The 25,472-nt window shown below is 52.0% G+C and overlaps 2 protein-coding genes across 3 annotated transcripts in view; one reads left to right on the top strand and one right to left on the bottom strand.

The window, feature by feature from the left end:
- LOC311531890 (ER degradation-enhancing alpha-mannosidase-like protein 3) overlaps positions 1-15,230 on the top strand; it is a 20,668-nt gene extending 5,438 nt beyond the window's left edge. For both annotated transcript variants that reach the window (XM_084649724.1, XM_084649725.1), the window contains 16 exons: positions 1,415-1,527; positions 2,022-2,175; positions 2,909-3,043; positions 4,219-4,324; positions 4,868-4,965; positions 5,807-5,932; positions 6,191-6,274; positions 7,066-7,149; positions 7,603-7,727; positions 9,343-9,508; positions 10,403-10,557; positions 10,973-11,093; positions 11,815-12,003; positions 12,921-13,086; positions 13,663-13,851; positions 14,749-15,230. In XM_084649724.1, the coding sequence (XP_084505850.1) occupies positions 1,415-1,527; positions 2,022-2,175; positions 2,909-3,043; positions 4,219-4,324; positions 4,868-4,965; positions 5,807-5,932; positions 6,191-6,274; positions 7,066-7,149; positions 7,603-7,727; positions 9,343-9,508; positions 10,403-10,557; positions 10,973-11,093; positions 11,815-12,003; positions 12,921-13,086; positions 13,663-13,851; positions 14,749-14,843 (2,106 nt within the window). In that variant the 3' untranslated portion in view covers positions 14,844-15,230. The remainder of the gene's footprint in view (positions 1-1,414; positions 1,528-2,021; positions 2,176-2,908; positions 3,044-4,218; positions 4,325-4,867; positions 4,966-5,806; positions 5,933-6,190; positions 6,275-7,065; positions 7,150-7,602; positions 7,728-9,342; positions 9,509-10,402; positions 10,558-10,972; positions 11,094-11,814; positions 12,004-12,920; positions 13,087-13,662; positions 13,852-14,748) is intronic.
- Positions 15,231-18,025: 2,795 nt separating this feature from the next.
- LOC311531889 (uncharacterized protein) overlaps positions 18,026-25,472 on the bottom strand; it is a gene marked incomplete at its 5' end in the record, with an annotated part of 258,086 nt that continues 250,639 nt past the window's right edge. Inside the window, 7 exons of the mRNA XM_084649723.1 lie at positions 18,026-18,382; positions 19,735-19,923; positions 21,038-21,118; positions 21,835-21,941; positions 23,345-23,510; positions 24,268-24,330; positions 24,581-24,634. Of these exons, the coding sequence (XP_084505849.1) occupies positions 18,233-18,382; positions 19,735-19,923; positions 21,038-21,118; positions 21,835-21,941; positions 23,345-23,510; positions 24,268-24,330; positions 24,581-24,634 (810 nt within the window). The 3' untranslated portion in view covers positions 18,026-18,232. The remainder of the gene's footprint in view (positions 18,383-19,734; positions 19,924-21,037; positions 21,119-21,834; positions 21,942-23,344; positions 23,511-24,267; positions 24,331-24,580; positions 24,635-25,472) is intronic.

Here is a 25,472-nt window from a genome sequence, read left to right as displayed (position 1 = left end):
GGTGCTACAGCCTAGATTCCCTGATTTTCCCCTCCCCCTGTTCGTCTCCATAATTTATTAGTGTCTCGTATCCTCCTCTTTTCCTTCTCTGTTAATGCATCTTACTCTTTGCATTCTTCCCCCTAGTGATGAACAGAAAAATTAATGCTCGTTCATTCAAAACATGTTCCCATCTTCAGTTAATTTTCTTTCCCAGAGCCCCTTTCTGCGGCCTAGATTCTATGTTGATTGATGCAGTAGAGATCAATTCAGGGCATGCTTTCCTTTCTCTGCTTCTGTCTATCTTCAGCTTCTTTTTCCCTTCATTATATCCTGTGTATTTCCTTATCCTGTCGTCTATTCCACGATCCTGGCTTTATTTAGCTACCTTAATCTATTCCTATTTGTGTGTGTGTGTTTGTATTGTGGTAGGTCCTAGTCACCTCGGTCATGGGTGAGGGCCCCATTGTGCTAGGTGCTGTACGAACACAGACCAGAAACACAGTTTCTGTCCCAAAGAGCTTGCAGTCATCCTCCCTTCTTGGCCATGCTTTTCCAGAGCCCGCAGTGTCCTTCTGGCTGTGCTGCCCCTCCCACAATGCACCCACTGGTATTGCCCGCCCCGAGCATTCGAAAATCATGAGTCAGGTCCCATGAAATCAGGGGATTTTTAAAAGCACTCTAGTATAAAGTGTGGGTTCTTATTCTTTGCGTTCTGGGTTTTAAACCTGTAGTGTGCACTCAAGCCACGGGTTGAAGCTGTTCTCTCTGACGGCTGGGAACTCTCTTCTCTAAAAGACGCTGAGATTCTGATATAATCACTTGAATTTGGGATCGGAGGCTTTTTTAAAAAAAACAAAACAAAATAACAAATGGCAAATATTGGGAGACTCACAGTGAAATCATGAGTTGGCAGCCCAGGGACCCCTCGTATGCTTGTTTAGTTCCTGCTCCTGCTACTGTTGGCAATGTGGACCTGAGGTGCCCACATTGAGATAGTGAGCCAAGAAGCAAATCTGAGGGGGAGGATGGCCTAGTAGTTAGGGTGCTAGCTTGGGACTTGGCAGACGTGGGTTCAATTCTCTGCTCCTCCACAGACTGCCTGTGTGAGCATGGACAAGCCTTTCTGTGTCTCATTTCCCCAAACAGCACTGCCCTGCCTCCCAGGGATCTGGGAGGTGGACCCTGGGGCGGGGTGGTGTACACCAAAATTACCAGGATCTGCTGGGTTATGGGAAGGTCCAGCTTTCCCTGAAACGGCGTGTCCGAGTAGGTGACGCCGAGCTGGAATGTGACCAATCAGTGAATTGCTGTTGTGACTCATTTATTTAGTACCCAGCAGTGTGCTAGGGGCTGTACACACCTCACAAGGGCAGTGGAGAGGGTCCCATGTCACTGACCCGAATCTCTTCTCTCCCATGGCTCTTGCTGCCAGGTCCTTAACAAGCTGGATGAGTTTGAGGACGCTGTGCGGAAGGTGGTCCTGGACGTGCGGCTGGACAACGACGTGGTGGTCTCTGTCTTTGAAACCAACATTCGTGTGCTGGGGTGAGCCCCAGGCGGGGGCAGGAGCCCTGGGCGCTGGCAGGCAGGGCCCCTTTTGTGCAGTCCTTTAGAGCACTGAGCCAGTGTCTTGCACTCCCAAGGCTGTGCACCCCCCCCACCCCACTCATCTGTCCCCTTCAGCTCACTGCCCAGGCATGTGCTGCCCACCCGGTGAGTCGGATGCACTGCAGCGCGGCTCTTTGGTGCAGTGGATCTGGGTGGTGTGTGAGGGTGCAGAAGTGGCTCTGGGGAAGAGGGGGAAAGCTGCTTGCTGTGTGAACACTGGATTCAATGGGGGTGGAGAGTGGGGACAGCACCCCCTGGGCCTTGCGTGGCGGGTGCAGAGGGGCCCAGCTGGTCTAGCGTCTCCTCATCCCAGCAGAGGAAAGTGAGCACCAAGCTCCTGAAATGGGCCATCTGGGATCTCAACTTGCAGAGTCCCTCTGAGCAGCCTGACCCCGCTCTGCATTGTCCCCTCCTCCCCCTCTGTCCTGCAGGGGCCTGCTGGGGGGTCACATCATGGCCGACATGTTGAAGGCACAAGGTGAGCGGCTGCAGTGGTACAAGGACGAGCTCCTGCACCTGGCCCGGGATTTAGGGTATCGTCTCTTGCCTGCTTTCAACACCACCAGCGGGCTGCCGTACCCCAGGGTAAGGGAATGGCAGATCTGAGCCGGGACGAGGGGAAGCTTTGTGTGAACTGGCGTGGGCAGACACAACAGAGCATCAATAAGGTCTGCGGGGTCAGGAGCCACATGTGGGTCCCAGCGGGCTGTGTGCTTCCCCAGAGCCTCCCGCTGAGTGCTACCCACCTTGACAAGCCATTTCTCTGACTCAGACGCCCAGGAGGGCGGTGTGGGCAGGGGTGGGGCTGACCCTTCTTGGCATAATAGCCCCATAATCCCAGCACATCTGAGTGACTGAAGGGGGTTCAAAGCTCTCTCTTAAGGTGGCTCTGCATTGCCCTGGCTGTTGCTTCACATCTGAGGCACCCAAGTTCCTTGCAGCTATAGGGACCACTGCGTCCTGCTGCAGGAGGTAGAACAGATTCCATGCAGCTTATGGGGGGGAGAGGGGCACTTCCAGATGGCTGTTTATAATCCTTCCTGCCCTGTGTGGGTGATAAAGGTTTCCTGATCTCCTTGACAATAAGGCATGTGTGGCCCAAGTTCTTGGCCAGAATACCCCTTTCCTTGCTGTGATGCAATGTGCTGCATGCCAGCTGATTCCTTCCCTCCACCCCAGAGGTGGCTGCATTTTGGCAGATGCTTTGTAAAGCATTGCAGGACAGAGTGCTGCACCGAAGTAGAATAACCTCATTGCTGCATGTGACAAGTATGAGGGAAAACACCCAGTGAAACTGAGGCAGCGTCTGTCCATCCAGGTGAACCTAAAGTATGGGGTCCTGAGTCCGAACTCCCGGACAGGCACCGAGCTGGACACCTGCACGGCCTGCGCGGGCACCATGATTTTGGAGTTTGCTGCCCTCAGTCGCCTGACACAAGAGACTGTTTTCGAAGTAAGTGGTTTGGAAGCTCGAGGGAAAAGCACACGGCTGTGACTCGTTCCTGCCTGAGGAGATCCTCTGTGCAGACCTGGTGGAGTCCCTTGGGTTAGCTAGCCCAGAATGTGGGGGGCCCTTCATTTCACAGTGCCTCTCCGTGGTCTGCACTGATTCACTTGTACTTGCACAGAGATGGGGCAAAGCCCTTCAATGCCAGGAGCCAGACACGCTCTGTCAAGCCCTCCAGCTGCTGCTTATCCGTCCCCTTGCTCTCCGCTAGCCCCTATGTCGCACGGCCACTGGGAATCCACAGGCCCCGTGCCATGTGCATTCAGCCTAATGGAGACCTCATGCTGCCCATCCACTCACGTCGGCAGAATCCCAGCTCCATCCTCATCTACAGGCTAAATGGGGGTGGAGGGTGGGCAAGTGAGCAATCCCGCATAACCCTGACCTAGGTGACCACATAACAAGTGTGAAAAATTGGGAGCTGGGGGAAGTCGTAATTGGTAGCCTATATAAAACAAAGCCCCCAATATTGGGATGGTCCCGATAATATCAGGACATCTGCTCACCCTCCCGCTGCCCTGCTGGAATCTGAGGGATGGCTGTAAATGGAGTCCCTTGCCTGGCGCTGGTTGGTACTGCGGGCAGCTGGGAGATGTAAAACATCCAGGCAGGCAGCCCAGCGTAGAGTTGGTCTGTGCTGTGCTCCCCCCATCAGTGAGCGCTCTACATGCCACCCCAGAGCACTGTGCAGGATTTAGCGAAATGGACGTTGCTTTGGCTAAGCAGTAGGAACAAACCGGGGCGGGGTGGGAGGAGGGGAACAATCTGGGCGTGAAGGGGGAGATGATTCTATTTTATGTCTCTGCTTTTGAGTGGAACCTGAGTGCGTGGAATACAGGGCTGGATTTATCCCCATGGGCTTGAGAAGTGTTATCACCCCCATTTTACAGGTGGGGAAACTGAGGCAAAGCCAGAAGTGTCAAAGCTTACAGTTAATGGCAGAGCCCAAAGCTCCTGAGCCCTATTGTAGGGCCTGGTCCCCAGTGCTGTCCCCTCGCTCTGTAGGGTGGGTCTTTTTAATAAGTGTAAGGAATGGCATAGGAACAACTCCTGCATGTTCCTGGGTAGAGGGGAGGGTGAAAGACTGTGTTGTGTACATTCATTCCTCTCTCTGTTCTCAGGACACTGCTCGGAGAGCGCTGGATGTTCTCTGGGAGAAGCGCCAGAAAGGGAACGACCTGGTGGGGACGGTCATCAATATTCATAATGGGGACTGGGTCCGGAGGGGTAAGTGACTCCAAGGCTCGGAGCTGGGGGCCTGAAGGGACACCCAGTGTCACGCGGCTGCCTCGGGGCAGAGATGTGTCGGCTGGTACCGCAGTCTCCTGTGCACTTTGGTGCAGTGGCAGGGCTTGAGTTGTGCCAGAGTGCTTTGGAATGGCCTTCCACCACCTTTTTGTGGATGGTGGGGAACCAGAATAACCCGCTGGCAGTCCCAGAGCCAGTGCCCCCCTGCCAGCCTGCAGCTCCCTGCTGAGGCACTGTCCCAGCTGGCCCTGGGCAGAGCTGAGTTTGGGAGCGTGCCGAAGGTGGGTGCCACTCGCCCTGCGCTGCCCTGGAAAGGGGAAGAATGCTCCTCCTCTTCTTCGACGTCAGTGCCGGGACGTTTGGCCAGCGCTGGTGGGGAGATGTGAGGTTGTCAGTACGGCGTAGACCCCCAAGGGGCGGTGCTAAGACACACGGGGCAAAGGAGGCTGCAACGTTCTTCTCTTCTTGGATGCCTCTTCTGGGTAAGGCTCCCATGCTTCCCTGCCTGTGATTTTTCCCTAGACAGCGGCGTCGGAGCCGGGATAGACTCTTACTACGAATACCTAATGAAGGCGTATATCCTCCTGGGGGATGACACCTACCTGGAGAGGTTCAACGCTGTGAGTACACAGGGTAGTGGTCTCTCCTTTCCGTTCCCCTCTGGAGGAACGGGGTAGATAGCCCATTGCTCCCCTAACCCCTCTTCCATCTGAGAATCCATTTTGAAGGTGCAAGGCCAGCTTGACCTGCCAATGAAAGACCCTCTGCTGCGCAGTCTGTCTGCATCCGTTTCCTTTCACAGGAGCGACTGCTGATGGCTTCTGCTTAGCAGCCAGTGGCAGCATGCCAGGCATGCAGCAGGTGGTCAGGAGCTGGCAGGCCACTCCGGCACCTCCTCGCTCATCTGTGCTCGGGTAGGAACTTGTGGCCAGCGCTGGGGGGAGGTGCATCGCTCTGCTGCCACAAACACGTTGCTGCTTTCTTTCCAGCAAGTGCCAGGGAGCCCCCGTTTCATTGACAGGATGCAGAGCTCAGTGTCCTTTATGAGAGAGGTGATGGGGAGACTCGTGCAGCATTCGGAGCCTCTCCTCAGTTAGTGTAGGTGATGCCAGCAAATGCTCTTCCGCTTGCTCATAAGGACTTGGTGGCAGAAATGATCAGTGCTTGGCTGTTGGCCACTAGGCGAATGTTTCTTCAGACTGAGCTGGAACCAGCCCTGCTCGATGGTTTGAGTTGTGTGAGCGTGGACAAGACATGCCCACAGTGTCCTGTGACTGACCTATTTAGGCACGTTGTCAGAGATGGTCCCAGATTCCCAAGTTCTCCACAGAGGAGCCTTCCTATTGAATTGTAAGATCTTTCTAAGCCCTCCCTACTCTGCTGCCCTCTGCCGTCTTACTGGGTTACAGAGAGCTCTTCCCTGCTGGTTGGATAACAGAGTTTGTGTCCATCTCTTTCTAGCATTACGTGGCCATAATGAAATACATCAGCCAGCCTCCCCTCCTGCTCAACGTCCATATGCACAATCCCACAGTCAGTATCCGGAGCTGGATGGACTCCCTCTTGGCCTTCTTCCCTGGCCTCCAGGTACAGCAGCAGCCTTGGGCGGAAGGGGATCGGCAGTGCCGTGTGGCGTGGGGCTCTGACAAATAAACACCAGCTGTTGGTTTGAATGGGGCTGTGCTCAGGTGCAGGACTGTGAAAGGTGCGTTGATGTAAAAAGAGCGCTAGGCAGGGTCCTTTAGTGGGGTAGGTGCCTTCACCCAATTGGACTGCCTGAAATTAACCGATGGTTCTGCTTTTCAGCGCTTGTACGGCCTTTAAAGGGTTTTTGTCTGCCCCCAGGTGCTGAGGGGGGATTTGAAGCCTGCCATTGAGACGCACGAGATGCTGTACCAGGTCACCAAGCAACACAAATTCCTCCCAGAGGTGAGTGAACGAGCTGCTTCCCCTTGTCACTGCACTGCTATCTTGTTGGGCGCAGTCTCTGGGCGCGGCCCCCCAGCAGCTGTGATGGAGGGAAAAATCCCTCCCTCCTTCAGCCTCCCATGTTCTCACCCTGTGTACCAGGCACAGTATCCTCTCTGCTGCTGAGTGACCCCATCACTGCAACACCGAGCAGAGGGTGCCGGGGTGGGATTATGACCGCTCCAGCTCACTTCATCAGATGCATGCTGTGGAAACTGCAGCAGACTTTATATATACACAGAGAATATGAAAAAATACCTCCTCCCACCCCATTGTCCAGCTGGTAATAGCTTATCTAAAGTGATCATCAGGTGGGCCATTTCCAGCACAAATCCAGGTTTTCTCACCCTCCACCCCCGCACACAAATTCACTCTCCTGCTGGTGATAGCCCATCCAAAGTGACAACTCCATACACAATGTGCATGATAATAAAGTTGGGCCATTTCCTGAAAACTCTCGCTGACTCCAGTGGATTTGCATCGGGCCCCCAGTTGGCAGCGTCTGAACATGCATTGTTCATGCACTAAAGGGTCTTGCGTGTTGACGTACTGCCGTTTCAAGCGGGAGTATTAGGGAACTCTTTGTGCATGGGAGTAGGGTCCACATGGCCATTTAGTGCCCGGTAAGCTAGTGTGCTGTAGACTTACGTAGTGGCTTGCCACGCACTAAGTCTCCATGTCGACAAGCCCTCAGTGTCTCTGTTGTGAAAATGGCAGCTTGTATCTTAGTCTGCTCTCTCCCTTCGTTAAAGGCGTTCACGTCCGACTTTGCCGTGTACTGGGCCCAGCATCCTCTGCGGCCAGAGTTTGCCGAGAGTACTTACTTCCTGTACAAGGTTAGTCCCGTCCCGTCGTTTGGCTGAAAACACCAACAAGCTGAAAGTGGATGTGTTTAACTCCTCCAAAGAAGCAGCAAAGGAGTATCAGGCCGGAGGCTGCCATCACTCCCAGAGCAAGCTGTAGCTGGAGGAGAGAAGAGCATGCGGTGGCAGCTCCTGGCTGATTGGTGACTTGCTCTTATTCCAGGCTGACTTTTGAAGTTATTGTTCTAAAGCGGCTGGGGTGTGAGAGTTGGTCAGATCCCTTAGCTGGCTGAGTGTTCTTCACAGGGAGTGGAGATTTGGATCTCTTCACTCCCTTCCCCTAAGGGATGGCAATCCAGGATTGACCCTGTGGCTAGTGACTTGTCATATCTATCTGTGAATGAGCCACCGTTTCCCTTGGACTTCACTGTGCTTGGAAGAGAGCAAGTTGGTGGCATACTGAATTGCAATTGTTTTCTCTCCAAGGCTACCCGAGACCCCTACTACCTCCAGGTGGGCAAGTCCATTGTAGAGAGCCTGAACGAGTATGCCCGGGTGGCCTGCGGCTTTGCGGCGGTGCAGGATGTACGGACGGGCCGACATGAGGACAGGTAAACCCCCTTCCTTTCTGGGCAGAGGGGAGCACTGTACGGGCATGGGGTGGGGCTAACCAGGAGTGGGATGGGCCAATGGGGAATTATGGGCATGCAGCTGGTGTCTGGTATGGGAGGTCCTGGGTCAATGGGCCATATCTTTGGGATCGGCTAATTGGAGCTGTGTGGGTGAGTGCTGTTTGGTGAGTCCCTGCACCTGCGCACCAATGACATGGGGGCTGTCTACAGGGGTTCAGATGCAGGACTGGAGCCTGATGCACTTGGGTTTCATTTCCCCCCAGAAGTAGAGAGGGATGATGGTAGTTTTTCTTGACAGTGGAAAGACATTGCAGCGAGATCAGGGTACAAATCCTGCCTGACCCCCTGGGCACATACTAGCCTGAGCTGCCACCCACGCTGCTGTTTTTTGGTGCAAGCTCTCGCATGGCTTACGCATGTATGTCTGCCCGCACTGGGAATTACACCTGCCAGCTGCTGTGTAGACACAACCTTCGGGTTAGTTGACACCAGAAGCGCTGAACCCGTACAGCTGCACTGCTGGAGTGGGTCTGGTGAAGATGCTCTAAGCAGATGGGGGAAAGCTCTTCTGCTGGCATAATGCTGTCTACACTGAGCTCTGTCGCTCAGGAGTGTGGAGTACTCACGCCCCTGAGCGACATACGTTATACTGAAGTAAGTTAGAATGCTACCAATAAACCCCATCACCAGCAATAAAGCCACCCAACACAGGACAACCTATTGGTCTCATAGCTATTGTTCTGATTGATCTCTGATGTGGTGGGAAATCGGGAGATTTCCCTCTTGTCCTGGCTAGTCAGGGAACACTTAGTTATTAATACCGACTTGAGCGGTGCGTGTGGGGATGGTGCAGTGTGTGTGAGTCCCGCTGTGCTCTCACAGTGACCATGTCACTACCCTGTGAAGGAAGTGTTTAAAGCCTTGTCCAGTGAGTACAACGCTGGAACAGAACTGCCTTGCCCTGCAGCTGTGCTGAACTGAATTTGGCCAAACCAGGTTAATCTTCTGGAGTCTGTCTCAGACTTATCTGAAGATCATAACCTCCATCCTCCTCTTCATACAATTCCACGGGGCACCCTAGTTTAATGAAAGCGAAATTTCTAGAGGTGTGAGCTTATGCAGTGCTTCACTGACATAAAGATGTGGCCATTTCTCTTTAAGATTGCGCAGTCTAAATCTAATGACTGATGCACGGAAGCCAACAGAAGGGAGGGACAAGGGTAGCAAACGGGTCCGAATCTCTCTGGAGAGAAGTAGTCCTCGGTCAATTCTGAGCCATGTTGGATTGAAAGACAATCTAGTCCCTTTATGTGTTCTCTGTCTGCAGTGGAGGTAGGAATACCATCTCCTGGGGGGGTTGCTGTATGAAGTGACAAGGTAGCATTTCCGCAGCAGCAATGTGAGTCTTGAAGGTAGGGAAGACCTCTGGGGTTGCTTTTCCCAGCCATCTCAAGACAGGGCAAAGCAAAGAGGATTGACATGATTCCCCAGAGATTCTTAGGGACGTGAATACATTTTTACGGGCTCTTTCAATTCTTGCTGCCTCGTTCTCAGCAGGCCCAGCCTCTCACACCTGTCTCTGTTTGTCATGCAGGATGGACTCCTTTTTCCTGGCCGAGATGTTTAAGTACCTCTACTTGCTTTTCACAGAGAAGCGAGATCTGCCTCTAGACATTGACGATTACATCTTCACCACCGAGGCCCACCTGCTGCCCCTGTCGCTCTCCACCGCCCGGTCCCCCTGCCCCAGGAACGTGACTGTACGTCAGCTGTAGGCTTCTTAAGGGTGCCGGGGCGTATTTAGCTTCACAGCAGCTTATGACTGCGTCTGTGACTTCTAGGGCACATGGCTGGTTTCAGAGGAGGCGGTCAACTTGGCTGGTAATTTTTCAAGGTTTAAAACCAGCTGTGTTGGGTCCCAGCCTGAGAGAGAGAGAATTTCCAATAGGAGTTGGGTTTCTGAATCCCTTTGGCAGCTTACTGCTGTATCTAGTTTTATTTTTAAAACGTGGTCGGTGTTGCTATGAAACATCGGGGGGGGGGGGGGGGCTGGTGTTTGTGCAGCCAGGGCTTCCCTCCCCTGCCAATGCATGTGTGGCACCCCACAGAGGGATAATACCACTGAGCTCTTCATATCTAGTGCTCTTCCTCAGCAGATCAGTATCATTCTCCCTCTCTAAGAGGAGGAAGCTGAGGCCTGGGAATGGGAAGTGACTTGCCCAAGGTTACCTAGCAAACGAGTGGCAGGGTTGGGAATAGAACCCAGGTTTTCCTTAGTCCCAGTCTGGTGCCATAACGCTAGGCCATGCTGCCCCTCCACAGGTAACAGCCAGGAGGATCTGTACAGCTTGAGCTAAACTGCCAGAGACTCTCATCCTCTGTGAATGGGGCACTGTGGGATGCGGGGACACACGACACTCACTGACCAGTGAGTTCCACGTGCCTGAGCTCATCTGACATTGAGTTTTTAATGGATTTTCAGAACTAGAAGGGACAAGCCACGGGCCTTGATGTGGTCACTGGAGTGGCTGAGTGGCTCTGCCGGTCCCTTGCTGAGTGTTAGAGGATAAAGTCAGTGCTGGACCGTTGTTCATACAAACGCAGGGGCTGCACGAGAGGAGAGAAGAAATCGATCCCTGTCTCTTTCACTGCAGATGTTTCACAAGGGCCATGGAGAGGAGGAGATTTTTACCCGTTCTTGCCCCAGCGCGCAGACTCTCTTCCCCAATAACCCAACCTTCACCCGCACCATCCGGGATGCCCACAAGCAGCTGCTGCAACCAGGAGCAGAGCGCCTGGCACTCTTCAGGTGCGTGGCAACCCCTGTGTAACTCCCATGGGCTTTTGTCGAGTCATAAATTCCAGGGCCAGAAGGGACCACTGTGATAATTTAGTCTGACCTAAGACTTCTCGCCATGAATTCCTGCTTCAAGTCCAATAGCTGCGTTTGAACTAGAGCAGGTCTTTTAGAAAAAACTGATCTTGGTTTTAAAAATTGCCAGTGATGGAGAATCCACCACACCCCTTGGTAATGGGGTCTGTTCGCTAATCCCACTCACCCTTAAAAATTGACACCCTATTTCCAGCTTGAATTTGTCTAGCTTTAACTTCCAGATGTTGGATCTTGTTAGATCTTTGTCTGCTGGACCCTGGGCTTGCATGGTTCTGGGACGGGTTGTGTTGCTGTCACCTTGACTCTGATGGCTGGTCCTGGTCTCCCTCAGGGGGATTGAGTTCCCGCTCCGTGATACCAGGATGGAGCCCTTGGAGATCTTGAAGAGAATGGGACTGACCCTGCTCCCTCTGGGCGACCGGAGCGTGCAGCTGACTGGCATCCGACACCAGGTGAGCGCCCAGTGTGCCGTGTGTGGCAGATGTGCTCTGCCTGCTGCTGGTCACTTTGGAAGGCCAGTGTGAGAATTCCTGGCATGATTCCTCCCAGCTCCAGTTGCCTGCGTAATTGCTTGCTCGTAGGGATAACTGCAGCTGAGCTGCTTCCATGACTAACCATTTCCTCTGAACTGCTAGCTGTATGTGAACAGCTGGAGGCTCTCCCTTGCTAGGGCAGTTAATGAGACCCTGCCCCAAGATCACCTCCAACAGCTGAGTCTGTCTTTCAAACAACTGCTTTAAAGGATCCTCCTCCTGTTTCCTTGCAATGTCTAAAGCCCAAACTCTATCAAGCGGCCAAGTTTTTGCAGCTCTCTTGGTGGTCACATAAATCAGCCTTCCAAATGCTTTGTCCATCACTGCCATGTAGTGTTGTTTTCCTCCAAGGATCTCTAACAGATATGCTAATTAAACCTCTTGCTGGTCCTGGGGGATATGTGAGGAGGGTTTGCTCCATTCTGGGGGAGCTGAGCCGGAGTGGGGTCAGAATGAGCCTGTGGCACAGTCCCCTCTCTGTGCTGCGCTACAGTCCTGCCCTGGCACCCCTCCCCTGGCTCCATGCTGTAATTTGTAAGGTGGATGGAGCGCCCCCCGGTGCTGCTGAAGGCTCTAGCGTGGTTATTCTGTGAGACTAGCCTGCCAGAGCCCGTACAGTGCTGTCTTTCCCCCTCTGCAGCAAGAAGCTTCTCCCCTGGGGCTCTTCAGCCTGAAATTCATCACCGAGCTGGTCGACCCACCTGCAGGAGAGCAGCAAGGCATCTCCCCGCTGGCTGTCCAAGTTATTTCTCCCCCCTTTTTTGGGAGAATAGTACTCACCGCTGGACCAGCCCAGTTTGGAATGGACCTGACCAAACAGGAACACGGGGTGGGTGACTCTTTCACTGCTAAAAGCCGGGCCAGGTTGTGTCTTAACCATTCCTGCTTCTCCTTGTTGGGCCTTAGAGCTGCGTGACCGAAAGCCCCCTCGGCTTCCCAGCTGAGCCTGGCTTTCTGTGACCGCATGTGGGGTAGATTCGCTGAATAATTTTCCAAATTGTTTGCTTTGCGTGTTCACTATTGGTGCTATGTGATTGGTCACCAAATCACTTGGCCTTGTTTCTGCTCCTGGATTGGATGGATTTATTAAAAAAAAAATAATAATAATAATAATAATAAAAATCAGGTGAATAAAAATTCTGCCCAGAAGTTTGATCTATTTTTAAATGAAGCAACATTCCTGCTCCAAGGAGTGAAGCCTGCAGGCAGAGATTGGGGATCGTCCTGGGCAGCTGTAATTGCTCTTTAGGTCCATGTTAATAGCCCACAGGGTCTGCAACATGGGCTCGTCTCTGTGAACTTGTGCTGAGGAGAAGCCAAGGCCCACAACCCAATGCATGATGCAAATGGTTTTGGGAACTGGCAGGCTGGTATGGGGGAGGGGGGTTTGCACAGAGAGAGAAGCTAGCCTAGGGGTCTTGTCTATGCCGTGCAAGGTGTATACACCCCTTACTTCAGCTGTTCGCTGCCTCTACAGTGGTAAATGCACCCTCTGTCTTATATGAAAGGGATGAAGTAGAGATCCTACACAGCAAGCTGACTGGTGCATCTCTCACCACTCCTGAGCTGCAGTATCCCTAGGAAATTGGAACAACCTCACTGGTACAGAAATAGCCCATTGTTATAGATTATTTGTATTGCCTGTGAGCCCTGGTTACAGCCCTCACTGTGCTTGGTGCGCTACAAACACTGAGCCCGAAGGACTGTCCTGGCTGTAAGAGCTTATCTGTGTGTGTGTCACTGCAGGTGAAAGGAAGCTTAGTGCTGAGTGAACCTTACCAGGCCTGTGCAGCGATCACCAACCGGGAGGCAGTGCAAGGGAAAGTGGCTCTGGCCCAGAGAGGCGAATGCATGTTTGCTGCCAAAGCCAGGAACTTGCAGAAAGCAGGAGCTTCGGGGGTGATTTTCATTGGTGAGTCTCGAGCACTGTTATTACCCCGTCTTTGGGTCTTCTCAAGTGCATACAGCACTAGTGCAGGAGTTGGAGGGGGCTGGGAGACATTGGGTATTCTGATGCGGTCATGGAGATGGCTGGGAGCAAAAGCTCTTCTCTAGGGGGCAAAAGCTTGTCCTTGGGGCTGGGAACAGGGGCTTGCACCAGAAGAGCATTGGGCACCTTTAGTGTCTGTTTATTGCAAAACCCTTGCCTGCTCGATGGAGGTTAGAGGGGAAAAGCTCACCGAGGTACCATGTGTACCTGTCCTTTGATGTAAAGAAAAATACTGCAGGCTTGTGCCTACTGCTTGTGGCTTATGGGGGCAGGAATTGCAGTTACCTTTAGCATCTGAGCCCTGCTCCCCCCTGGTCAGTACAAGTAAGAACAAGTGACCTCCAAGTGTCCTACCAGCCTAAAATTGTGGGTCAGACCAAATCTGCCCCATAAGCAGCCAGCACTTCAGTACAATGCATGGAGTGTGACAGTATGTTGAAGTAGGAGAATGCTCCCAGCTCTGACCCTGAAATGGGCTCTCTTATTCCCTTTCTGTAGACAATGCTGAAGGCAGCTGCAGTGAGAAGATGGTTCTGTTCCAGATGGTGGGAGATGGAAGCACTAGTGACATAGTCATCCCCCTTGTCTTCCTCTTCCAGAAGGAGGGGCAAGTCCTTTTAGATGCACTGGCCCAACATTGTAATGTGGATGTGCTTCTGGCCACTAAACCCATGTTCCTAGGTGAAGGTAAGAGAAACCAACCCGTAGTGGGAGTTGAGAAATGGAAGAGGAGATTGAATTAAGAGCAAAAGTACTTTGGAGCCAACTGATTCCCCAGTTACTGCAGCCAGGGACAGTTTGCTGGATTATTGATTTGGGCTCTTCCTCAATTCGGGGGAGAGGGTTTTGTTAATTAGCAGTACTATAATAGACGTGATCTTGGTAAGTCCAAGATAGAATGTCTGGAAGTAGAACTGAGCCAAATTCATGGGGGGAAATAATGTAAACTTTACCGGTGAGGGCAGGTCACCTTTAGAACAAGGGTTATAGTGGATTTTTTTTCAGTCAAGATTGAATGTCTTTCTGAAAGAGAGAGTCTAGTGCAGTGATTTTCAACCTTTGTTGATGGCCTGTGGCAACCAAGTAAATACGTTGATGGCAGGGAGGGTATCGGATCCTGCCTGGGGAGATGGGGGTGGTGCAGTGTAGAGTCCACCCCCACTCACCCTGCAGCGGGCATTGCCATTGCCATGCTCTGCACAGGGTCACAGTGCTGGTCATATTTGGCCCAGCCACCCCTCTACCATGATAATGGGGGAGGGGCTGGCTGGGACAGATTTGCACCACTGGTGTTGTGACCTGGTGCCTGGAGGTGCAATGCCACTCACTCACATTTAGCTGAACCTGCCCTGAGCGTCTGGAGCTGTACAGGACCCTTCGAAGCTATTAGCCTTGACCCAAGAATCAGATTATGCAGGTGGGCGGACTAGAGGATGATCACCCTGGTCCCCTCTGTCCTTCAAGGAGCTGTACGTGTTTGGAAAGGGGTTCACACCAGGGCTGGTACTGGAATGAGAGCCACCCTGAACAGCTCCTGTCTGTCCTTTGAAAATCTTCACCCTTTTAACTGTTCTAAATTTCTAGAAAAAACAGCCCGGCCCTTTTCTGCAAGTCAGTTGCACGAGGCAGCCACTGAGCCCCACACCAGGACGGTGACAAGTGCTCCAGACCAAGCATGAGTTGAGGTTTCTTCGCCTGCTATCCAGGAGGCGAGTGGCCAGCCAGCATCTAGATGTCCTGACCCCTCCTGTGGAAGCTGCTCCAACAGCATGGAAAAAGCAGAAGTGTTGCACTCCTATTGTTTACTGCAGAACACGAGTCACAGTTTGCAGGCTGGAAACCCAGTTGCCAAAAACCTCAGGAACTTTCATGTTTGTAATTTGGAGGAAGGGAAAGGTGGCATTTAGCTGCTAGCCAGAGTGCGAATGAGTCATGACAGTAGCATCTCTATATTATTTAATGCTTGTGCCAAACTTGTTAGTGATGCTAAGGGCCAATGTGAAATAGAAAGCTGTTGCCCACTGTTGGTTTGTTAATGTGCAAGTGAAAGAGTTTCTGAGGTGAGAGCTGTAGCCCTTTCCTTGATCTTACTGCAAACAAAGAGTTTGGGATTTTGTACCAAAGAAGCTAAGACAACTTTCACGGGCTACGCTCTGCTGTCTCTATGGTACTTTACAGGTAGGAAATCCTCAGCTAGAAATTCAAGTGTCAGAGACTCACTAAACTGTAGGGATTAAATGGCCTGTGTGGCTTTTTAAAAGCCTAATTGAAATTTTACAGGCTTTTAGGACTTGAACCCAAAACTGTATGAAAGGGGGTACTTGGCCAGCTGGAAGACCTAATCATTAGGCTTGGCAAATTGTTACAACTGATCTATAGTGCCTTTCTAGCTAGCAGCTGGTACTGACTAACAGGTGGGAGGAAGAGAGTGCATCAAACTTTTGCCTGAAGGAGAAAACTGCCATTGAAGTTCTGTGGTGCCCTTTATACAAGTTTTTATCACTAAACTCTTCCCTTCTGGGAAGGGAGGCCTGAGAATTCCATTTTTGTACTGTAGTTTAAAGGCTATTTGAGAACTTTTCTACATCCTCTTATTGCAGGGCACTACTTGGTTAGGTGGTGGCTGAGAGAAGCAGTCTTCTCTCACTCTGGGCCTCTGAAATCTGCACTTTACTTTCAGTTCTTTATGGGAGTCAGACTTGGGCTCTAATTTCAGGAGCGCAAGGGAGAAGTGATGTTGTAAAGGAACTGGCCTCAGCAAATTAAACATCCCTCATGTGGGCCCTTTCAATATAATGTGTTGCCAACTGCTTTTGGTTTAGGGTTTGTGCAAAAGACAAGTCCTGCCTTACTAGGACTCTTCTATGGGACAGCCTTCTTTCTGGGAACGTGCTTGTGTTTTAAACGTACCACAAGCCCTCTGGTGACAGCTGGTAAACACATCAGTTTCCCTTTCTGGTTATTTCCACTGTTGAGTGAAGTGGGAAACTGGTGACTCCCCAGCCCCAGCGGTCAAGCACTCTTCTCTACATTTAGTTTAAAACAACATTTAGCTCAGACAGCGCCCCAGCCAGGTTACTGCTGTGTGAAACCAGACCACGGCGCTTTGGCATATAATGGAGTGGGAAAATGAGGGTTTTTAAGTTCTCATTGCAGAACAAGAAGCAGACCAGCAGGGTTAAGTCAAATCTTTGTATTGCATACACAGAACTGGTGCTAGTTTCATAAAATGCATCATTTTTATATAAAATGACCAGCATATGTCATGGAGAGGTCAGGCTAAAAATGCAAATTATACAAATAAGAGGAGATCAGTGAACCCTGCAGCCAGAGCACCTGGTCAATGCTGAGTTTGGTGCATCCATTGCCAGCAATGGATTTAAACAGTAAAGGACCTCACACTAGGAATCAGAATTTAACTGAGTACACAGCTTTGTCACATTCCCTGGAACAGCTTTAGCTTCCCCTTGTACCTGCCAGTGGACAAGTCCTAAGCCTCAACAGCAATCCTTACAGGTGTGAAGCTGCACTCACTCCCCCAATCAGCCCACAAAAAAACACACTGGGATGATAATTCCTGCAAGCTGGCCCACACACCCAGCATCATTTTAAATGTGATCTTTCACTCTGCTTCTTAAGAGCAAAGCAAGCCTGGTGTTGGAAGAGATTGGACTCTAGGAATGTGGCTGAATTGTGTAACTGCTGCTGATCCAGATCAGCACCTCGATCCTGTCCCAAGACAGCAAATAGGGCTCTGCCTCAAGGTTGGCAGCATCTACTAGAAAACATGCCCACGTCCGAGTGAACTGTCTGAGTCTCAGCAGCACCAGTTCATTGTGCAGCAGATTATGATAAGACACTTCTTGTCCGTCAGCATGTCTCCCTTAATGAAACAATATCTCTCTATCATACGGCTAGGAGCCTCCTGCTACAAACTTCATCCCTTTTCTCTACACAGTGAATTTTCTCCACTAACTACCCCTGAAAAATTGGCAGCAGTTGCTGCTTCTTGTAATGATTTAAGGAGGGCATCGTAATGTAACTGCCATTAAATATGATCCACACTTGATAGAGTTTGATGGCAGTATTTCACAATCACACATGGGGACGCAGTGCTAATTAGCACATTGCTGGCTGACCCAGTGAAGAGGCTGCATGAATAGTCTAGTGGTGCATTTTCTTTGAAAGACAAAGTGCTATTAGTCCCTTTAAGGTCAGCAGCTTGGTAGTATATGGAACCTCGGGGAGGTAGTTTGCAGTTAGAGCTGGGCAGGAATCCGTTCTCCCATTCTGCAGAAATTTTTGAGATGTCAAAATATTCCTCCCTACCCTGAATTGGGACAAAGTCAAAATCTTGACAATCCAAAAAGAAAAAAAAATTCAGCTTAGATCACCCAGTAATGTTTCATTGTGCTACCTTTGATTTCAACCGTTGTTAAACAGCTTAAATTTAGAAACCACATAGTTTTGAAACAAAAAAAATCCCAAAATTTTTCCATTGACATTTTCAAGTCAAATCTCCTTTCCTGCAGAAAGTTCTGGTTTTGAGAAATCATTATTGGATGAAAAAGGCGTGTGGAAAAATTCCCAACCAGCTCCAGCTGCTTGTTTGCTCAGGGAGATCGTGCCAATCAACCATGGCCTGGGCACTTGCCTGTGCCAATCCAGTGGCTGTATGCACACTGCTCCTGCAGCGGAGAAAGGACCCAAGGACTTGAGCACCTGAACAAGGTGAAGAAAACCTAGTCCCAGCTGAAAGCTTGGATCGCCTTTTAAACAGACCTTAAGAGATGAAGTTAAATGACAATTTTCCCATCAATTATTAAATTAGCACCTTTTATTTATATATATATATATTTATAGAAAAATTACTTTTGTAAACAATAGTCTCCTCCTCCAGAAGGCCGTGTAGTCCATGGCATAATGCAGCTATAAACATTACCTTATAAATAGGAATGGTAGCTTTCAAAAGCTAGCCAAAGGTTCAGCAACGGGAAGGTTTTTTTAGTTCCTTTCTCCTCTGCAGTCATATGTTCCTCAAAAGGAAAATGGATTTTTGTTTCTGGGTTCAGCTGAAGCAAACTGGTCCAACAGTGAATCCAAACTGGTGTAAGACATCTCCATTGTGAAACACAGCCAGGTCTCGCACGGGCAGAAGTGCCAGCTCCTCTGTGGAAAACTGGAATATGGTGTCTGTGATTGAAGACTCATTGTCCAGCTGTAACACAAGGGACCTGCACTATTAGCATGGGTCAGTGATGACAGGCCTTGTCTCCACTCATAGAACCATAGACTAGCAGGGTGGGAGGGACCTCAGGAGGTCATCTAGTAGTGCAACCCCCTGCTCAAAGCAGGACCAAGCCCCAACTAAATCAACTAGGAAAAAAGGTGGTTTTACCTTGTGTTATCACAGAAATGGAGGGCTGGGGGGGGGGGGGGGATCTCAGCAGGGCACCTAGCATTGGCATGGGGGCTGGATGAACATGGTTACTAACAAGATAAAATCCTAGTAAAGACTCGTGGTGTAGTATTAATACATGTTACCAGGCCAAGGTAAACCTTAGCTTCCACCCTTGTGTTTTCACCTGTGTTCTCAACTTGAGATCAGCTTCAAACTGCCTTGTCTTCACTTCTGCCAGTTACCATGAGTTAAGAACATTCCTGTGGAAAAGATACAACTCGGGGGGGGGGGGGGGCAGGCACAATGGGGCCTCGAGCACGGACTCTAGGTGCTACTAAAAATGCAGCTCAAGTGCCGAAGGAGAGCCCCATAGAGGAGCCTCATAGGGTCTGTTGCTGAGACAAAATTATTGCTTCATGATGCTGCTTCGGCACCATCACATTGGGAACGAACTTCGCTTGCGAACGTTGGGTGTTTGCAATGCCTGGAATTAACTACGTTAATCATTTTCAAACAGGACTGCTTGGAGTTGGGTCTCTAGCTAAACGGCCTGATGGGCAGAGCTATTGAGTGCCACCTGAAGCCAATATGGGGGGGCTGGGGTCTCCCCTAGACCAAGCCACTTATTTAAATGCCCAACGTGAGGCCCTTGAAGCTGAAAAATATGATTGCGATTGACCTTGGATTTGGGTGGATGTGGCCTCTCTCGGGTAAAACATCTCCATCAGAGTCTATTGAGAACAGTATCTTGCCTCTACAAAGACACTGTGAAAGGGAAGCTGGCACCTAATTTTCTCAATACATTAGCATGTGCTCCCCAACTGGAATTGCTTGCGGGGCAGGAGGGGGCAAGCATCCATACTACATGGGTTCCACCTAGCCATGGGTAATGTGTAACAGTGCGTGGCCAACGTTGAGTTGGCACCTATCACCTCTTCCCAAGGCTACCTTCGAGACCAGCACGAAGCCCCTCTCCCTGTAGCTGGGAAAACAGGCTTTAATCTTACAGGAAGGTCTGTCAGTGGTTGCTGGGTGTGAACTACAAGGGGTTCCACCGGAAAGGCCTTTGCCCTGCGGGAATCCCCACTTCTCTCAAGCTACTTGCTTCCGCTAAGAACACACCCGATTCAAACTACTGGCACAGCTTCCTGCTGCCCCCCTCCACTTACCATGCAGCCTGGCAGCGTGGTCAAGTAGCTCTGCTCCCTGGAGTCTGCTAGGAACTTGATGTCTTTCTCCAGCTGCGGCTCTCCTCCGTTGGAGTCGGGCCTGCAGGAGTACGACATCTTCTGGGTGGCGAGGCTGCTGTGTAGCTTCAGGAAGCGGAGCTGGACAGTGCTGGCTCCCTGGTACTCCAGCTGCAGCGACAAGAGGGTTAAGGGGGTTCAGCTCGGGGAGGAGCGGGCCTACTGCAGCTCCTAGAATGCTGAACCTGCAGCAAAGCCCCCGAGTCGAGCCTGACGGAGAGGATGTCACCATTCGTGCCAGGAGGAATTCCAGCTCTTCCAAGGCCCACATTTAACCCACTCTGAGATTATCTAGGGTTGTCAGGTGTTGAGTTTTTCATGGGAGTGCCTGCTCGAAAAGCCCTGCTGACCAGGCTGTTAAAAGTCCGATTGGCAGCACAGCGGGGCTAAGGCAGGCTCCCTGCCTGCCCTGGCTCTGTGAGGCACCATCCCCGCAGCTCCCACTGGCCACAGTTCCTGGCCAATGGGAGCTGCACAGCCAGTGCGTGGGGCGGAGGCCCCTGGCCCCTGCACCTAGGGGAGAGACATGCCACCCACTTTTAGGAGCTGCACAGAGCCAGGGCAAGTAGGGAGCCTGCCTTAGCCCCACTGTGCCGTCAACTGGGAGCTGTCTGAGGTCAGTGCCTCCTGGCTGGATCCCATACTCCAAACCCACCCCTTGCCCCAGGTCGGAACCCCCTCTTACACCCCAAATCTCTCATCCCCACCCCTGAGCCCACACCCTCAGCCAGAGTCCGCACTCCCTTCCACACCCCAGCCCTGAGCCCCCTCCCACACCCCAAACCCTTCATCCCCAGCCTCACCTTGGAGCCCTCACCCCTTCCTACACCCCAACCCCCTGTCCCAGCCACTCCCCCTCGTGGTTACAGGCACGGGGGGGGGGGGCGGCGAACATGCGAGCAGCTTTCATAGGCCGTAAGGCCACAAGCGACCAGTGTGCTCACCCCGTCTGACCTTACGTACAACACAGGTTCCGGGACGTCCCTGGATTAATTTCTGTTTCAAGTAGAGCTTGATTCAAGAGTTACCAAGAGCTTCCTTAGCACCCACCTGATCCTACAGACCGTGCCAAGAATGAGAACAGCAGGTTCTGTGTCCGCTATTAAAACGTCCCTGCGTGCAGCGCTCTGATCGCTCCTGGTATTGAGCCAGGCCTCACAGAAATGCCATGCCAGTGAGCTAATATGGGGCCATCCCTGATGCACCAGGGCAGAACAGAACTTACCTGGAAGCCCCCAGGCAGGGTGCTGAACCACACAAAGGTGTCCTTGGAGGGGTATGCTCTCAGCCAGGCTTTGATAGGCACCTGGGGGTTAAAAACGTTGCCACAGTTAGACGCCCCAGATGCGGCTGATGAGCTGACCACCTGTCATGACTTTCAGGTCTCACTTGCATCTCTGTGTCTGAGGTTAAAGAACTGGACTTCCTGGCAGCAAATAACTCTGGCCAGGAACTGCAACCTGCGTTTGTCTCCCACCGAGGCATCTCAGCAGAGCCGTGCTCTGGGCCTGCATGTGTGTAGTAATAATTGTGGTTTACAAAGGCTCCACCTCTTCCCACCCTCTGCTCACTCTTGGGGTTTACACAGAGACCATCTTCACCCCCAGGCAGCAGTATGCCCCTAAGCACCCCCAGAGGGGCTAAAGAAAAAGACTGCAGGTTCTGCCTTGATCACAAGGCACCTGCACTCTTTGTGGCTTTGTCAGCACAAACCAGACCCGAAGCAAGTTACATGTGGCTGATCGTTGGTGCGAAGGTTCCAGGCTACATCCCTCTTTACCTCCTCTCTAATTCCCCTTCGTTCTCCTCTTGTCCTGCCCCTGATGTGCTATTAGTCACTCCCCCCACACCCCCCAATTCCTGGACCTCTACCCTGGCTTCCCTGTCATTTCCCAGGTCCTTATCCGCACATGCATGGCTCTGCCACGGTCAGCCGCATTGCAGAGAAGCAGATTTTCTGCAAGTCCCGCTGCCTGAGAAAAGCAGCCAGACTCCCCCAGTGCTGCAAACCCCCTGCCATACCTGATTGCGTACTGGCGCTATACAGGTCTCTCCCCCTGCCGTGAAGTTGCAGAAGGCCAGCAGAGAGTCCTGTGGACTGCCTTGATTGGGGTCTATGTAATAATAACCTGGAAGGGGGAAGAGCAAGTAGCTGGTCACCCAGAGTCGCTCGTGTTTGGGAAGAGAGGAGGCTGCTTTAGCTTTCATTTACAAGCGCGCGCTTAGGGTAGTGCCTGTTACTAGGGCGTCCCCACTAGAGCAAACAGTCCTGTGATGTGCTCTGCTGCATTCCCCACCCCAGCCCCTTAACCATGTAGGTCTCAGTTTGCTATAAATCATGCTGACTTCCCGGTCACGTCACGCGCCCCTGCACCACAGCCAGACTCCCCGCCCCAGCCAACCCATCACAGGCCGGTCCCCATAGTGGACTACAAAAGCCTAATAAACAGCAACCAGCCTGATGGCAGGGGATGTAGGCATTCACTCCGCAGCAAGAAAGATGTTCCACGCTGCCATCATGTTCACACTGTAACCCACTTATTTTTTAAGCTCAAGCTGTAGCAGCTCCGGCTTCGAGTTCTGCTTTTTTTAGTTCAGTCCCCAGTGAGTGAGCCAAGATGACACGCAGGAACGCATCCAGTCTTTGCACTGCTGTGGCCCTCAGCCCCCCCCTAAGTCCAAAGGAATCATGTGAGCAGCTACACATCCCCCTCGGTGCCTGATCCAAACTGGATACGAGCCCCAGCCACTGACATTTAGCAACTCAGCCGTTTAGCTGTGAGGGCCCCAGTTGAGTTCCCGCTGTGTCAGCCAAGATGGCGGACGTCAACACACCGCCCCACCCTGAGTGCGGTGCCAGGAAAACATGAGCCTGCCCGAGCACAAGGGCAAAACTTCTCTGTGATATTGCAGATGTGACAGGAGATATTCCCACCCTCCCACTCGTACAGGACAGCAGCTCATCTTTTCTCCTACCGAGAAGACATGACGAGGATCTGGCTGAAGGAGATGTCGGTCAATGGGCTTTAGAGCCAGCAGGTCAGAGGGGCCAGGGGCCGTGTGTGTGTGCAATCCAGAATCAGAGAGAGGAGGTTATCTGGACCATCTCCTTACTTTCCTGGTGCTTTGACATTTCTGGCAGACCACCCACAGAGGAACCCTTCTTTTCTGCTGGACACGGATGTGCTGAGTGCACTGGCTCTAAATTCCTCTGAGAGATTAACCATGGGGCAACCACCAGCCCATTCACCTCCCACGGGGCAGGGCACAGCTCACTGGTGAACCTCAGTGCTCAGGAAGGGTGCAGGACTAATGACTTCTGCTTAAAACCAAGAGCAGAGGCCCTGTGGCCGCTTCCCTCCCCAGTATGAACTCTCTCTGCATGAACTCTCTCTACAAGCCAGTGGTGATCTTTCCTTAATGGAACTACCAAGCAGAGTTCAGAGAGGACTGGAAGGACACCAGTCCACCCCTGACCTCATCCGGACCGGGACCCCACTCCCGTAAGGGCACGGTGCTGTTTGTTTGGTACCGTCAGGCAGGTCAGGCTGAGCCAGCAGGAGCTCCTTGCAGTTGGCAGCTGGATTGTCTTTAGTGCCATCTGGGGGGTCTACCAGGAGCTTCAGCTCACGACCCAAGTTGTCCAGAAGAGCCCACACCCAGGTGTAGTTCAGTTTGTTTGTTGAATAAATCAGATGCTAAAAGGGGTGGAAGAAATATAGAAAGTAATCTGAATCTCCCTCACTTGTCCCCAGGCAGCGAGGAACTGCCCAAGTGCACCCAATGTCTGTCTGGTCTAGTTACGCAATAGGGCCCTGATCTCAACTGGAATACAAATAATAAGAGGGGCAGGCAGGAGAGGAAGTTGGCATGCTTAAGTAGATGCCTCCTCACTAAGTCAGCAGTATATCCACGGGTCTTTGTGATCTAACACGGCAGCGCTGACTGGTTATGCTTTCTGGGGAGTGACCAACAGGCTCAGCTGGTTTTTCCTGAGACACCTCCTCACTGGAGGAAGCCTTCTCCTGCCCAAAGAAGAGCGAAGTTACAATCTCTTCTGTTGTGGCTGGAAATCGGAAAGCAGTGTAAAGAGGGGGGACGTGATTTAAGACTTGCAATGCAAACCTGGGGAGAGACAGGCCACTGGTTGTTCGGGGCCCTCAATTCTCCTGCTTCTAGCTTAGCGCTGGATTAAGCTACCGTATATTTTATATTTGAGCAAGCCTGTGCAGGTGAACACCCCGCCCTTCCCCACCCCCAAGCAAAAGCAGCCAACAACAGTCAGCACATCACTCATACATTGTCAGGTGCCACTTTGTCCTAGTTACACAGCACCCATCAGGCCAAGACTAAGCAGAGCTTTGGGAAAGGAAACATTCTCCCCACCAAAGCAGCAGCCTCCGTCACATGCTGTGTGAGACCTGATGGCTGTGTTCCCCCACCCACGACGCTCACCTCCAGTTCCTCCATGGAGATGTTGAGCGAGGGTCCCCTGGGACCGGCAAGGCCAGGCGCACCCTAGACGACAACGACAACAACATTGGCACCCCTCTCGGCATTCTGCACAGAGCAGCAACGGTGGCCTGAGCCAGCAGCAGACTGGAGGCGAGGACCCGGGAAGTCCCTTCCAGCCCTGCTACCGTCCAGCTCTGCCCAGGTACATGGCAGGCTGCTCCCCCGCCTCCATCGGTTGTCAGCAGCACTGTGCAAGTTCTCTCTTGCTTGAGAAAGAAAGGACGGGGGATATGTAAATATCCGCTTAACTTACAGGCAGGCCTGGCTCGCCTTTGGGTCCTGGAAGGCCTTGGAAACCTTTAAGTCCCTAATGTGAGAAAGAGAGAGGAGAAACCAATAAACAGTCAGCAAGATGCTCTGCAGCCGGAGCCTGTCCCAGAGAAAGCACTAGGAATCCCTGCTCTTCCCTCTGTCAGGGCCTGCTCCCCTAGTGGATCAGTCCATCCAGGGCAAAATGTCTCCCTTCTCCAGGGTGAAGGCGTGTGGGACGAGCTGCAGGGACTGAAGGAGACTACGGGGGCGTTTTGGAATGTGCTGGCTGTTTCTTAGAGCAGCATCGCCGGAAGAGATGGGACGACGACGCTGAAGCCGAGCACAGGGCAGGCCCCATCCATCCCTGCATGACACACACTGCAGGCTAGAGACAGGCTCTGCCACAGCTTCCCACCAGGGCTGGGGATGGCTTGTAATGTCGTGCTTGTCGGATGCAGATGTGGCTCTGTTTGCCCCCTTCGCATGCCTGGAGAGCGCAGCAGCACAGGGCCCCACGCGGTGCAGGGCCCCACTTTCTGAGACCCAACCCTCAAAATGCAGGCGAGGAAGAGGAGGGCTGGTTACTCCTTAGAATCATAAGATATTAGGGTTGGAAGGGACCTCAGGAGGTCATCTAGTCCAACCCCCTGCTCAAAGCAGGACCAATCCCCAACTAAATCATCCCAGCCAGGGCTGTGTCAAGCCAGGCCTTAAAAACCTCTGAGGAAGGAGATTCCACCACCACCCTAGGTAACCCATTCCAGTGCTTCACCACCCTCCTAGTGAAAAAGTTTTTCCTCATATCCAACCTAGAACTCCCCCACTTCAACTTGAGACCATTGCTCCTTGTTCTGTGGTCTGCCAGCACTGAGAACAGCCGAGCTCCATCCTCT

The sequence above is a fragment of the Lepidochelys olivacea genome (genome assembly GCF_965140295.1).
Source record: "Lepidochelys olivacea isolate rLepOli2 genome assembly, chromosome: 16".
Lineage (NCBI taxonomy): Eukaryota > Metazoa > Chordata > Testudines > Cheloniidae > Lepidochelys > Lepidochelys olivacea.
Note: the sequence above shows the minus strand (reverse complement) of the source record. Positions and strands in the feature narration are given on the sequence as shown.